Source organism: Passer montanus, unplaced genomic scaffold (assembly GCF_014805655.1).
Source record: "Passer montanus isolate IOZ18808 unplaced genomic scaffold, ASM1480565v1 scaffold30, whole genome shotgun sequence".
Classification (NCBI taxonomy): domain Eukaryota; kingdom Metazoa; phylum Chordata; class Aves; order Passeriformes; family Passeridae; genus Passer; species Passer montanus.
Window position 1 is genome coordinate 6,234,598 of NW_024367708.1, and position 15,638 is coordinate 6,250,235.

The 15,638-nt window shown below is 35.7% G+C and overlaps 1 protein-coding gene across 13 annotated transcripts in view; it reads right to left on the minus strand.

The window, feature by feature from the left end:
- MYCBP2 (MYC binding protein 2) overlaps positions 1–15,638 on the minus strand; it is a 178,670-nt gene that overhangs the window by 120,170 nt on the left and 42,862 nt on the right. For all 13 annotated transcript variants that reach the window (XM_039714668.1, XM_039714656.1, XM_039714660.1 and 10 more), the window contains exons 9-17: positions 11,188–11,261; positions 9,928–10,066; positions 9,229–9,305; positions 7,533–7,737; positions 6,361–6,525; positions 5,515–5,673; positions 4,858–5,062; positions 4,034–4,179; positions 3,210–3,311 (exon numbers count right to left, since the gene is read on the minus strand). In XM_039714668.1, the coding sequence (XP_039570602.1) occupies positions 3,210–3,311; positions 4,034–4,179; positions 4,858–5,062; positions 5,515–5,673; positions 6,361–6,525; positions 7,533–7,737; positions 9,229–9,305; positions 9,928–10,066; positions 11,188–11,261 (1,272 nt within the window). The remainder of the gene's footprint in view (positions 1–3,209; positions 3,312–4,033; positions 4,180–4,857; positions 5,063–5,514; positions 5,674–6,360; positions 6,526–7,532; positions 7,738–9,228; positions 9,306–9,927; positions 10,067–11,187; positions 11,262–15,638) is intronic.

Sequence of the window (15,638 nt, forward strand, 5' to 3'; positions counted from 1 at the left end):
ACAGCAACAGAAATAACTGATTCAAAACATAAAAATTATTAGCTGGTTACAACTCCATCACAAACTATAGTTTGTGACTCATTTCAATGTAAGAAACAAAGAAATCTTCAGCATAAGCACTTAAAATTCCTGAAGTTACTCAGTGTGCTGTTGCTGAGCAGCTTGTGTACAGGTCCCTTACACCAGAGGCAGACTACTTGGATCATGTGTAGAATTGATTTAATTGCTTGTGGAACTAACATTGAACCAGGTCATTAATATTGAAGTTATTAACAACTACTACCCAGAACATTCAAATTCAGAGTTAGCATTTTCAGATAAATGCAAATAAAGAAGAGCATTCTTCTTCAACACAAGAGACCACAAGTGATCTTGTGAAGAAATTAAACAATTCTCACACCTAAAGACATGACTATCACTTTTGCTCTTAATTTAAGTGGACCCCAAGAACATATTTTCATATCACAAGTCACTCTAACAGGACTAAATCTGGAGCTTTGAAAGAAGCACAGACAATTAGACAGCTTAAAAATCAGTGTAATCACAGCACTTGTGCTCTTATACTTCTCTCCTAAACCTAAGTCTTATTTCAATGCTTTTGGGTGAGCCAATTCTTTGTGATTTTTTATTTGTATGATTGTTTTAGGAATGAAATATTCCTGTATTTTTAAAGCTTTTCTCTTGTTTACAAGACATTCAAGATTTACTGAAAATAATTGTATTGAATAAAGGTCACCAACAGGAACTTAAAAGTTTGCAGCTACATTCAGTGATGAATCCTGTTCTTGACCATCATAAACTATGCATGTTTTTTTCTTTATAAAAGAACAAAAGACACACATTAACACTAAATAATCCAGAAATCAGAATCCTGACAAAATAAACACTGTGTACCTTTAAGGAAAGGCCCTAAAGAGCTGGTCCAGCCTTTAATTGACTAAGTACTGTTTTCAGAAAATTGAAAGGTTGAACATTCTCTCTGAATCTCCAAATAGCTATTTCATTAGCATGGATTTGTTCAGCTTCATATGCACAAATACTAAAACTCTTGGGAAAACTAAGCAACAAGTAACCTGCCTGTTCTTTTAACATTGTTATAACTACATTTTATCAGACTGCAAAGAAAAATACTTTGCACAAAAAGTCTAATAGATTATTTAAATGTTCTTGTTCCCTCTTATGAAAAGAGTAGCGCCATAAGAGTTGTCAAAAATGGTGCTACTCTTTGCACCAACTCATTAACAAAAAACTTCAGCAATTGGATGGAGAAGCAAAAAAGCTCTTTAATCTGATTATGCAAATAAAGATTGATTATCAAATCAAATATTCATACCTGATTATATAAAACAAGATCTCTAAGTATTTGTGAAACACCATTCCCAGCTTTATCACAAGAAGTCATTCTGAACCAAAACAGGAGACTAATCTCCGTCCCTTCCAGACTGGCATACCCACTACCTCCCACAGACAGCCACACCGGTATTCTTTAGATACAGAATGTAACACAAATGTGTGCAACAAGCTGGATAACAGTACATTTTTAGCTACAGTCCCTATACAGAATCACAGAATCAAGTAGGCTGGAAAAGACCTTGGAGACCAGCCCAACCCATGATCAAACACTCCCATGTCAACTACAGCATGGTACTAAGTACCACATCCAGTCTTTAAACACTTCCAGGGATAGTGACTCCACACCCCCCTGGGCAGCCCATTCCAATTCCTAATCACCCTTTCTGTGAAAAAATTCTTCTGAATGTCCAGCCCAAACCTCTCCTAGTGCAGGCATAAGACTGTGTCCTCCTGTACTGCCACTGGTCACCTGGGCCTACAACCTCCTGCCACCCATACACCTATGAAACCAATCATTAGAGTACATTCCTGCTACTGTTCAAGTGATCTTTTTTTGCTTTTGAAACAGATGGCATGCAGAACAGATAAGCTGCTCTGGTTCTACGTCTAACCACAGAAATAGAAGCAAATGTAAATTTTCCTCTGCCACTCTTCTTTTTTCTTTTAACTGAAATTTACCTCCCAGCTCTGTCATCACTGATGGGCTGAACAGCAGCACCTTTCAATAATGCCTGGGCATTTAAATGGGATTCAATAAAAATTTGTTAGCTGCACCAACATTTGCCAGCAGCACGCAGCAGCTCTGACATGACCTAAACAAAGGCTTCCTCTCTTCACCTCACAGCTAAAATTAGCCACAAAGATGCAAAGAAAAATAAATATTCCATCCTTTTCCATATGCATAGGCAACTACAAGATTTCTCCGATTGTTCCTTATTTGTGGTTAAAACCAGCAATTTCTTAATGCAAGTGAAATAAAGACACAATTCACATCACAACAATTATTGGCACAGTCTAGGAAATAATTTGGATTACAAGGCACATTTTGTATTCAAAAAATGCAGTATCTAATTAATAAGAGAATAATCAAAACGGTATTTATTAAAACTACAGGAACTTGAAAGAGCATATATCCCAGTAAGTTATTCCTCTTCTCAACAGACAATTCTTAGTGACCACATCATCATGCTTTACAAAAATACTACAGTTTACATCAGTCTAATTTTCTCATATTTAATTTGCCAAGACACTGAAGTATCTTAGAACATGAACAGTATTGAAAAGTTATTGAGGCAGATTATTCTTTGCATGGAAAATCAACAATGAGGTAGATAAAACAACAAAATTTTCACATGTTGAAGTGGTGGTTTTTTTTAATTCAGTCTGTGTCAATATTCTCATGTTATGCAAATACAGAAAAGTTAATTTTATAAAAGACAATTCTACCTACCATTATACAACAGAAATGGAATTATTATAGTAATTAGATAATTCATATAATAGGTAAATAACATGAGACAGGCTTGTAGTTCTTTCTTCATATAAATATGTTTTAGGATCTACATTTTAAAAAACAATCATTCAACAAGAAAATGGCAAAAAAATAAAAACTCTATGTGAAAGTGATATAAAATGCTCCCTTCATCATTAAAATTCTGATTCTTATGTGCAAACTTTGTTAAACACATACTTTTTCCACCATTTTCTACAAGCATGCTATATAACAAACTACCTACTTAGGACCTGATTTAGTTTGACCACTGTACAGGCTCACTGGAGGAAGACTATTTTCATTCTTGGAAAACAGACTTAAAATTTCTTAAGCTATTCAAGGCCCTTCTCAGTAAGTCACTCACCTCTTCCTTCTTCCAATCTATGCCTCCTAATTACGCGCTGCCGCTTTTCCTCTTGTCGTAGCTGAAGGTGTTCCTCAATATTAACTCCAGGAACTGGGACAGCTAAATAGATTAAGAAAATAAAATACATAAAATTATCTTTGAAATTGTTGTGGTGGCAATAAACCTTAAAAGAAATAAGGTAAACGAAAACTGAAAACCTACTTACTCACTGCTTCTTTACATGGCCCTACCAATAAATAAAAAAGGATTTGAGTAAATTTGGAGGAGTTCTAAGCTTTATCTCCCGATTTCCTGGTTTTCATGAATCTGACTATTCCAACATCACTAAGTAGTACTTAGGCATACACATATATGTAGTTATGTGTTGTCATGGTTATCTCCATCCTCCTCTAAAAAGTTTCAAAAAGTATTATTAAACCAAGTCTACGATTGCTTGTATTTTTAAAACATTTTACACCAATTAGCCATGTTTTAGTTTAAGAATGCTTAAATCCTGATAAAAACATTATAGAAAAATTTTCAGGATATCGAAAAGGACAAGAACTTGTAGTATCAACATCAGTTTTGTAACTGCACAGGTCACAAAGTGGCACAGGTGACTATAGTAAGGGCAAACTTCGAACAGTTCACTTAACAGAATGATCCCACTTTGCCATATCACCAGTAAATAAATCTGACTGTTAAGCACCATTTTAACAATATTACATTAAAACTGTCCTGTAACAAAGTGTGTAAACAAATGTACTGGACAACAATAGGAAAAAAAGAGGTACAGTAAAACCGAGAATTAAAAGCCTTTTTGGTAATTTCATAGTACTTACCCAGCAAGAGATCTAAAGGTATCATCTCTTTTACAGCATCAAGGATTCCTCTTTGCCTTGCCTCCTGGCCATCCAGTTCTCTAGCACATGCCTTGCAGCAGCCACACACAGCACAGCCTGACTCACCTGAGCCACAGCCACAGATTCTGCAGCAAACAGAGTTGCTTTATCACTATCTTTTCTTTTTGTGCATTACTGACACCTTTGTAATTAAAACATAGATTATTACTTTGTTCTATCTGTGGACATGCAAGTTTTCCTGAGATAAGCAGGAAGGACAGCTAGTTTAAATCCTAGCTGCTGTTGCATGGTGCCAGGACCATACACTGACCGTCCACTGAATTGACTTCTCAGAATTACTTTCCTTTCTTCAATTTAATGTGCACCACATGAAAACATGAACAAGGAAACAATGAGCACATAAAATGCTGAAGAAACAGTAATGATGACGTAGTGATCCTCTGCAGCTCAACTAAGAATTAACAGATAATGGCAACTTGAACAGCAAGATAAATTTCTACCAGAGGATGAAGAAAAGTTATCCTGAGCCAACAGCTCTGTCAAGAGACAGAAATTATACTGGTGCTCACCTCCAACAGCTTCTAGTGAAGAACTACATGCTAAAGTGAGAAAAAAGTTTGTAAAACTAAATCACCTGCAGCCACAAGCTATTTCCAGAAATTTTAAGCCATTTCCGATTTTAAAAGCACATACTACTATATATTTAGCTATAAAGTTACTTTAGATGGAAACTTCAACTCAGTTCACATTCAGGAAGTGCTTTAGCCATCCAACTCACTGCACATTCCCACACGTGTGCTTACCCTCCAGGTACTCTATCAGGACGCCCGCTACTAACACAGCTGGCTCCATAGCCTGTGCAATCTCCACATACAGTGCACACCATACACTGCTCCAGCTTCCATTTATGCATGCCTGGAGGACACATCATTGACTTCTCATCTTTTTCATCCAGTTCCTCTTCCAGATCTTCATCCATTGCTGTTGCCATGTTCTCAACTCCAAAACCTATTTAAGATATTGAAATAAGAAATATGTGCTTTCTGAGGCCAACAGAGAGAGTTCTGGTTACTCAGAGAGGTAAGGACAGGTTGGACAAGGCTCTGAGCAACCTGATCTAGCTGAAGATGCCCCTGCTCATTGCCAGGGGGGTGCACTAAATGACCTTTAAAGATTGCTTCCACCTCCAACTATTCTACGTGTCTATGAACTGCTGAAGCTCTGAAGAACATTTCCAGATCAGGTTTTAAAAGGAATGACTAGGAATGCCCAATTTGCCTGCTGAGCTAGCACAAAGACTTTTTGGAAATCTCTGTGCAGGGGCATGCTTGATTTTTTAAATCATAATGCATGTATTCAAGCTTTAGTGTTGGAATTACATCTTATAACAAAATGTTTAGCTTTATTTTCACTTCTGATATTTGCCAGCAATGAAAAGAAAAAAAACCAAGGTCCCACACCTTTTCCTCCCTGGTTCATAGAGCCTGTGTCTCGTCCACACTGTCCTTTATTATTTACTCCAAATGTCCAAACTTCGCCATTCTTCATTAACACACAGGTGTGAGCTTTGCCCATGGCTACTTGAGTCACAAAATGACCCTTCAAATCTGTTACTAAACCTGTAAGACATAAAACACTTGAATGAAAAATTCCACTTTCTAGCCAAGAAGGAAACTTAATGATGTAACAAAATTGTTAGTGGATACTGACAATTTTAAAATTTACATCATAGGAAAAAAAACAGATATAAAAAACCAAGTGTTAGAATAAAATGTGAAAGAACTAGGCCTAGGCCACTTGTCCTGCAAAAAATGAAAATCCAAAAGCAAACCTAAAACTGCTGCAAATCACTTGTTTTGAAAAAGAATTCTACAGGAGTCATAAAGCCATTGGAGTTTATTTCATTAATATTTTACTTAAACTGTAAAATATTAATGCTACCTTAAGAGCAGAGAAGCACATAAGACCTAGCTTCCAGCAGTCTTTTTTCTTACCAAAGCACATCTTATTTCTGTGACTTCTTCCTGTGTGGCCTTCTTGTGCCAGATTAACACAAGTGAATTTTCTTTCATCTCCTTAGTGGAAGAATTACTTCGGATATTTGTCACCACTGATGCTAAATTATTTTACAGAACTTTTGGAAACTACCTTTTTCTACCGTTCTGTCATATCTGTCTGAATCAACAGAATGTCAGAAATACATTAGGAAGGTAAGAAACACACAACATTTTCATGGATTAAAAACTTCCATACTAATTTAAATTATTTCAGTTGAAAAAGAATTCAAAAGACCAACATTAACTTACTTGTACTATCAGAGTAAATGGCATCTTTTCCAAACATGTAGAGTTCTCCATCTTTGGAAATTACAGAACTGCTTCCATTATTGCACGCTGTAGATATGACAATCTTTCCTTCCATTTTAATAATTTTTTTAGGCTTATATGGTTTTGATTGCCTTCTGCTTTTAGCTTTAAATAAAGAAATAAGTTACAAGTAAATCTATCAAAAATCTTCAAACCATCACAGGCATAATCATTAGTTTACAAACCACTAATGAAAAAACCCAAACAACTAACTATAGGTACAATCTCCTGGTCTAATTTCAATTGGATGATACTGGCTCTGCTCAAAAAAATTCAATGGCAAGCCAAGACATTATTTGATCAGTACCTTTTAGAAATGAATCTTCAAGTATTTCAAATGACTTTAATTATTCTTATTAATCTACCACATCATCATCTTCCACCTGTTTCCTAAAGTATTTAATTCAATATTACAGCAGATCACAGACTCAGGGCACTTTAAGATATCTTCAGTTGTCTTACAAAGTCTATTTCAACCTACACACACACCTACAGAAATCAAGACTAGGAAATGTGTTAATTTTATATTGATGAGGCATTTTTTAGTCTGAAGATCAAATTAATCTGTCTTCTTTAATGTCTGAAGAATTCTGCTTGATTGAGCACAGAAGATCTGCTTCTACAAGTTCTCATCAATGTGTCTCTCCACCAGCCAGCAAAACACCCATTTCCAAAGCTCAATAAACAACAGCGAAGAGGCAAAAGTTTGGCTCCACAGTTTTTCCAAGTCCCAGGCCCTCTCCACCAGACAGCAAAACACCCGTTTCCAAAGCTCAATAAAACAACTGCGAAGAGGCAAAAGTTTGGCTCCACAGTTTTTCCAAGTCCCAGGCAGAGAGCATGGCCTCTTGACCAAATTTACTACTGTCTTTTCTTGGGACAAATCTAAAATAGTACTTCCACCACACAACCCAAACTGTGGTAAAGTAGAGATTGGATTCTGTAGCTGGGAGAGGTTTTGGCACTGGTTGTCAAGATTTGTGGCCAGCATAATCTCCTGCACAAATGGCAAGCTTACACATTCCTGGAAAATGCTGAAACTCTTATTTTCAAATTAAAAACTCTTTAAGAGGCTTTTACCAACCACTGGTCAAGCAAGCAATGATACATACTTGATTCACCATCCTCTCCTTTACTAGCAGAACCTGTGAAGAATATGCTTCCATCCTCAGCAACAAGTAAGGCATGTGAGCCATCATGTCCAACAGAAAACTGAATAATCTTTGGAGATTTTGTGATTGGGAGTTCAACCCATTTGCCAGCTGAAGGGCCACCTTGTTTGATTCCAAGGCTCTGATATTTGCCAGTATAATAAATCTAGGAGAAAAAAGTTTATCAGTTTTAGTTATGCCACAGCACTTCAAGCTTATATAATTCTCAAAGTTGCACTGTTTTTAATTCCTTTCATTTCAAAGCACACTGCACTCTTCCTGACTTTATTTATGCCATTTCAGTATCTCTGTCCCAAACCCATCAATTTTGACTTAATTGGGGGAAACATTCTGATTAGATTCTTAGTTTAGATTGTTTTGAATTGTGCTTTCTACTGAGCCACTGAGTGAGCTTTCATATATAATTGTTTGGCTAGATGAGTTGAAGATACAAGAAAGAACCAAAGAAACTACTCAGAGGAAGCATTTAAAACACCTCATAAAAATGTCTGCTCTGTATAAAAACAAGATGGTATTATAACAATAAAATAAATTTAAAATAAAAAATTACTACATATTTTAATATGCTTCAACACATTTGTAAAACATGTTTAGTGGCCACTGACTACATAAATAACAGAGTAAGATATTTCATGTGAACAAACAAAAATACTGACATGAACTGAAAATTTTCCTTTAGAACCATGCAACTCAACAACTCTATAAAATTGGTATGTCAACCTATGGGGCATCTGAAGCCATTTCACATTGCCTTACATATTGTATTTCCTACCTTAACAGACAACTTTATAGACTAAACCCAGGAAATATATTAATTTTATACTGAACAGGCATTTTTGTTAGTTGAATGATAAAGGTAATCTGCCTCCCTCAGTGCTGAAGAGTTCTATTTGATCAAATTCTGGCACATACCATTAAATTTTCTTTAAAAATATTTACTCTAACATTTCCAACAATCTCGCTGTTCTGACAGCAGCAGAGCAAGACCGTCATTCCAACAAAGCAATGCAATTTTGAACATGTAATTAAGAACTATGTTTCTACAAGATAAATAGCATTAGTCTTTTACACTGAAATAGAACCACAGTAAATAATGGAAAGAGTCAGTGACAGTATTATTTCTAAATTTCCATGATTATGCAAATGCCTCAAGAAGTCTCCACTGAGCAGAACAACATATCAAATCATGAAGAATAGGTTTAAAGAAATCAATTGAAAAATTTGCATAGGGGAATCAATAATTCTCTAAAAGATAAGAAAAAAAATCAGGATGGATTTAAATAAATTACTATGGTCAGACTGGAAAGTTATGAGGTGTTAAAATAATTTGTAGACAGAAGACAGTTTTGTTTCCCAAATTTAAACGAAGTCCTTCATTGTAAGACTGACTGTAGAAATTCCTATAAATTCAAGTAATGGATATCTAAGGGGTTCTAACTATCTGCTTATGCTTTTAAATAACTATTTGTCTTTTATGTTTTAAAGCAGGTTCTGAAAAATATATTTGAATACAGTCATAGACATACATTCTAACATACTGAAAAGGCAAGAAAATTATGGAAAATAATGATTAAATTAAAAAACCACAGAAATCTATTGGTGCAATTTACTATTCACTACAAAACATTTTCAGTACCTTTCCACTAGCAGTTTTCATCAGTGCAAACTCTCTCCCAGCACCAAGGACAGCTGATTCCTCATCAAACCCTGTACCTGTGCAAGTAAGATTGTGTTAACTGAACAGTTTAACCAGGCAGTTTCACAGACCAGTCACCTATCCACCTCTGCTGGTCCATGGAGCCAAATATGCTGGTTTTTTTTTGTTCTGATAGAGCCAAAAGCAAGCTCAATAGAGCAAAAATACCCCAAAGCAAAGGCCAAATTATTGTTTTTTCAAAATACCTTCATAGATACTACCAATTCTTCACCTCAAATTCTGACTTGAGGTGAAGAATGTGTTTTTAAATGTAATTCTTTCCCTTTAATCCAATCAGTGGTCCTTGTAACTTGTTAACTTTGATCCACAGCAAGGAGTTCCACAGCTTAACTATGTTTTATAAAGTCCAAGCTTCAAACAATTATATATTTATTATAAAGCTGAAGGAAAATACTGGAAAACTATGAACAGTACTTGAGACAGAAAGGTGGTTCCAAACGGGTGTATGGATTTGACTCTGAGTCAAGCAATGCTTGAATGGTTTCAAGCCCCTCTCCATGTGTTTATTATGGAGCTGTACCTTCCTGCACATAGCAGAGCCGAAGGAAAGCGCAGTGTTTCAGATCTACTGTTTGAATTTACCAGCCTTGTTATTAACCTTCAAAAAACAGAACTTACTGATAATGTGCAAATCTTTCTCCAGATCAAACAATGAGATGCCACAGGCATGTAAGCATTTTCTTGCAAGCTTAAGCTGCAGTTCTTGTTGCAATACTGGCTCAGTACTTGTGGCAAATATTCGCACTACAAAGCCATCCTGCAATAAATACAAAAATCCACTTTATACTGTACAAAAAATGAATTAATTTACTTCTCAAGTCCTAAGTACACAGACATGGCATTATTTCAGAATAAATGTCAGAGGGCACATTGACAAAGTAACCTTTATTGTAACATTTACTACAGAAGAGAAAATAATTAAGTGGCCATCAGGACAAGCTGAAGTATCTGACTCCTTAAACATATATTGAGTTCTATGAAAATGCTAAGAACACTATAAAAATAGTGAACTGCTGTAGAAATCTTACTCTTACAATTATTCACATTTATGTTTAAGCCCTGAACTTCTTGTTCAGAACCCAAAATTCTGCATGCAAAGTGACAGCTGTAAAGAGTAACTACAAGAGTTTTCTGTTTACAAGTGCAGAGTATCTTAATCTCACCATGTTAAAAAAAACCCCATCAGTTGATTCTGTTAGGAGGTAAGTGGATTAATCTTGGTTTTTCTACGTTTGGTGTTTAGCATCTGTTGACAACCCAGTTTCACCCCATCCCTATTTTACAGATTTCTCACTATGAAAAACCACACCAGAACTAAAAACATAGTAACTGTCTGCTGAAAAAAACATACAACCACCACTACAGTTTTGTCCCTAGTAGGAGCACTTCTTTGAGTTTCTACAGCTTTGGCCATCAGGCAACTTTCACACAAAAATCAACTGGAATGTAGTATATTTCGTATCTCATCTAATAAAACTGTCTGAAATACTCCAATAAGTTCCAAAGCAATTACAGGAAATTAATAAAGAAAAAAAATATCCCTAAGCTCTATGAAGCTTATTCTACAAAGAACCTGTAGAACATACTACTGAACATATAAGATTTTTTTTTCCTGAAAGAGCAATGGAGTTTTTTTTAAAACTTACCTGAAAAATAAAAAAATCAATCACAAATCAAAATTGTGTGAAAAATACTGCATTTTTGCATTTTTTAATGCACAAATATGGAAGTTTCTCGTTATTTCTAGTTACATGGATTTCTTTCTTAATTGTGTTAGTGAAGAAAAAGCCAAACATGAAGCAAAAAGGAGGCTATAAATATTGCAAGATAAAACCCAGTTGAGAGAAAAATAGTTTACCCATCATTTGTAAAACTTACATCTCTAGATGCTGCTATTTGATTAATATATTCTCCATCTGTGAAAAGGATATTCTGCCCTTCAGTATGACAATCTGTGAGAGAAAAATGAAGTGCACGGCATCAGTTTATATTAGCATACATACACACACTAATCTCTGCTTCTGTCTAATTCATTTTCACTCCAATCAGATCATGAGAGCTCTACTTTGTCTCAAGTGAGATCATACCATTCTGATAATGTGTTATTTTACATTAAGATGTCCTGTTTTATCAAAAGCATGTAATTCTCTTCAGTTTCTGTAAGAGTTATTACAGCACTTTCCATTGTATGAAATGAGTGGTTACACCCCAGTATTTAACTGCAAAAAACCCCATTCACCTTTCACTGTTAGTCACCTGTGAAGAATATTCCAAACTATTACAACACAAATAAATTCAAATTTTCCAAGACTATTAAATCTTTTTCCTTTCCCAAAGACTTTTTTTATATCAGGACCATTATTTTCAAGAAATGTTTCCTCAGTCCAGCATATAAAACCTACGGAAATAAATTAACCACGATTTTCATTATTTATCCCATTTTTTCACAATTTATAAATTTCACCAAGCTATTAACTGAAAAAATCCAGGGGGGTTTTGAAAATGATGAAGTATATACTTGAATACATCACTCATTCATTGGAAATAGCTCAGATAATTCCAAGAAAATGGGAGAGAAATAATTCTACCCAAATTAGGAGGAAAAAAAAAAGAAAAAGACCACTTTCTCTGCAAGTTTAAACCCATGTCTGCACATGATTTTTTCTTCCCTTCCTGCACTATTGATGGAGCTACTGGCAAAGATATCATATGGTTTCTGTTTGTCTCATTGACTACACACACAGGAAAAAGACCCCTTCAAAAATGCTATAGGACAACCACTCTACACTCCAAGTATTTGCTTCATAATCTGAACAAAGATTCAGTACTAACATTTTATCAAATAAATTTAATGCTAAATGGAGCATACATAATGCCTTTCTAGCATAACTAGCAAGTTTGCTGTTTTTTGCTACCTATCTAAAGCACTAAAACAATACAGCTGAAAACACCCCACAGAAACCCACTGTTTACTTATTCCTGATACACTGCCCAGCCCAATCCAGTGTCTTATCAGGAACAGAATATGCATTAGAAAGCCTTCTGTAATGTCACATCTGGAAGCAAAATACCAGAAGGAGACAACCTTCCTTCTCCTTAGAGCACAACCAGGTATGAATCACAGATGGTATGCAGGAAGCATGATGGAGAATGGCAGCAAAAACACTGAAGTTTGAAATACTGCTCTCTCAAAAATAATCTTGGGTTTAACAACAAAAGGCAGTCCACACAACTAATTCTCTATACTGCAAAGTCACCTTAGTGATAAAAGAAGTACCAGTAACTGGATGAGAAGTTCCAAAACTAATCTCAATGACATTTCTCCAAAGGTTACAGGAAGCTGGTAAGCATGACGTTTCCTTGAATAACTGAAAATTACATGCTCACACAAGCAGAACAGCCAAGGAAACAGCACATTCCAGCCACCAGTGGGTCCATATTGCACTATCTGGCCTATTACTTGAGCCACTTCAAGAAAGGTGAGTCTCCTGGTAAACATTTCTGGGGGGTTGTTGCTATGTTTGGTAGATCTGTTCAAAAAGGAAATCTAGAACGGAGTGGGCTGTTTTTTGGGGTTTTTTTTTTTACATATATGCTCTCCAAAACACCTCCTAAAAATTAGCACTTGCTTAACTAACAGGCCCAGCATAAAAAATCAGATCATTGGGAAGACTAAGAAATGGAAGGCAAGTAGAGCATTTGAAAAACGAGTATAGTGTCTCATCTAAGAAGAAGCTTGCATGATCAATCCTAAATCTTATTCAATCTGACTTTGTATATTACTATGGCGGTGAGGATAACCAAGCATTCTGTCTTAAGATTGCTATAAGAGAAAGGGTTTATGTACTAAAACCATGTAACTACAGATATCTGTTAATCACAGCCTCCTTAGAGGCTTCAAAGGAAGTCTCTCTGAAGCATCACTTTCCACATTCATATTGCACATTCTGCACCTGCTAATAATGCAGGACTTGAGGTCATGTAGGCTACCCTCAGACAGCAGTACTTTCCACACTAGAGGAATAGTCCTGAGCCCAAGATATTAATTTGCAATTTCAAAGAACAATAAAACTATATACCACGTGACTTCAATTTCTCCACCTGAAAACAAACTGTTTTAAGGTATGCAGTAAGCATCACTGTAGAAAGAAATGGCAAAGATGAAAAGTTCTGTAAATTCAGGTCTAGTCACCTAGTAAATTCTCATGGAATTCATTCTTTTACGATACATGGACTGAGAAAACATATACTCAACTCAGGTACAGTGTATAACGCAAAGGCCTTAGACACAAGAATGTTGACACACAGCCTGATAGTTCCCAAAACAAGGCTGGATTTGAAAGATCATCTTTCAGAGTGGAAAGACTGCCCTTTAAAAACAGAAGTTCATGGCTTCAAGAAGCTGATGGATCCTCCTGTCTGAGAAAGAGAAAATAAAGTTCCATAGCTCTCTGGTTTTTCTAAGATCATGTGACTTCTACCTAGGATCAACTTCTAATCAAATCTCCTAACCTCCTATGCATCCCTTATATGGATAAATTCTAATAACTTTTTTTAATGCACTATCACCAGCCTAGGCATTTGAAAGAGATTAATTCCAGACACAGCCATGTCTGAATACCATCCCAAACAGGAGGAAATATTTGCTGTGTTCAGCTGTTAGCAAGGTCACTGGCCTCTAGTTCTATCCAGCATGGCTTTTCAGAACTAGAACAACTTGCAAGTCACCTTAAGATTGCAGTGGGGCAGCCACTACTATTCAGAGTTAAGTACCTACTCAGTTTTCCTCAGGTCAGACACCCTCCCCCTACCTTCACTTCATTTTTTTCTAATGGGAAAGGAAAATAACTAGAAGTGGAACCCCTGGAATTTGTCCCAGGCAAAAGAACAAGATTATATCTTCTCACAATAACACAACTGAGATAAATGTGTAGAAATGCACAAAGCAAAACAGCAAAGTTCAAGGACTGAAATACAAAGGACTGGATTTATAAAGAACACCTAACATCGACTTTAACACCGTCACAAACCACACAAAATGCAACTGAGAGGACAGTTTGAGAAATTTCTGAATGGTATTCCCATTTGGATTTGCTTTTGCAAATTGTTGAGAAGGCACACACATTTAAATTGTGCCTTTTTACAGTATAAATACAAGGCAGCCTTGCAGAACTACACTTGTCACTGAGATTTGGTGAAACAAGCTAACAGCTCCAAGGGTAGACTTTAAATGTACTCAAATCTCTCGGAAGACTTGCATAAAGAACACTGATTTGTTTACAAATGGTAACACAATTAAGGACATAATGAACCCTACTGTGCAAGAAGCTGCCCTGAGGTGAACAAAGCTGAAAAGCCACTCTCTGAAAGGCAGTTTTTCAGGTCCTTGAATATGCTCTCAGTGAAATACCTCATACAGCCCCCACAAAGAGCAAGAGCAGGTTAAAAAGACATCCATACTTTAAGGATGTGCAGAAGGTTGCATGGACTAGATTCAACATTCAAAACTTGTTTAAAAAATTACTATTTGCATTTTAAAGACAAAAATCCTAAAGCACTTTTCTGAGGTTTCAGTCAGTGGTTTCTTATTTATGTCAGGATGAAGCAAAATCTTTCTTCTGATTTACAAAATAAGCCTGTCATTGTTTGATAAAAAATATTCTTGTGTCCTTCTAATATTTATCTGTGTAGCTAAGAACAGATGTATTTCACTAGAAGGCCATTAAAGCCTGTTACAGAAGCATCCTTATTCTCCGAACAGACTGAAGTTATGAGGCTCCTCCAAAAAAGGATAACAAAATGAAAACAAAACAATCTCCCACAAAACAAGACCCACGCAAAATCCCCCAAAATCGAAAAAAAATTCCCCAAACAAAGAAACCAAAATGCACCACCAATATAAACATCAGAAGCATAGTCCATCAATGTTCATTAGCTGCCTTTGCTTTCTGGATATATTTTTACCTTATTAAAAAACAAAATTGTTTTGTTCATAGTTTATAATTGCCTACATGTAAGAAATCCTGGAAGCAAAGTCATACACAACCCAAACATTCAAAGTTCAAATGAGAAAGAAAAGAAATTTTTTAAGAAGGAATTTAAGCTCTTGTAGTCTTTAAATAAAGATGTTCACATATTCTAAAATGTTGCAGTATTTTTCCAGCAACTGGAGTAAGATGCAAGGCCTTTAAGTGAAACACTGAAGATGGTCTGAAGTGAAGCAAAGTCATAAGCAATCTGTGACCTCAAAATCTCTCAGTTTCTCTCTTTGCCTGAAAATATATAAATGTAAACAGCAAACTATACCAAATTTTTCTAATCTGGAGATT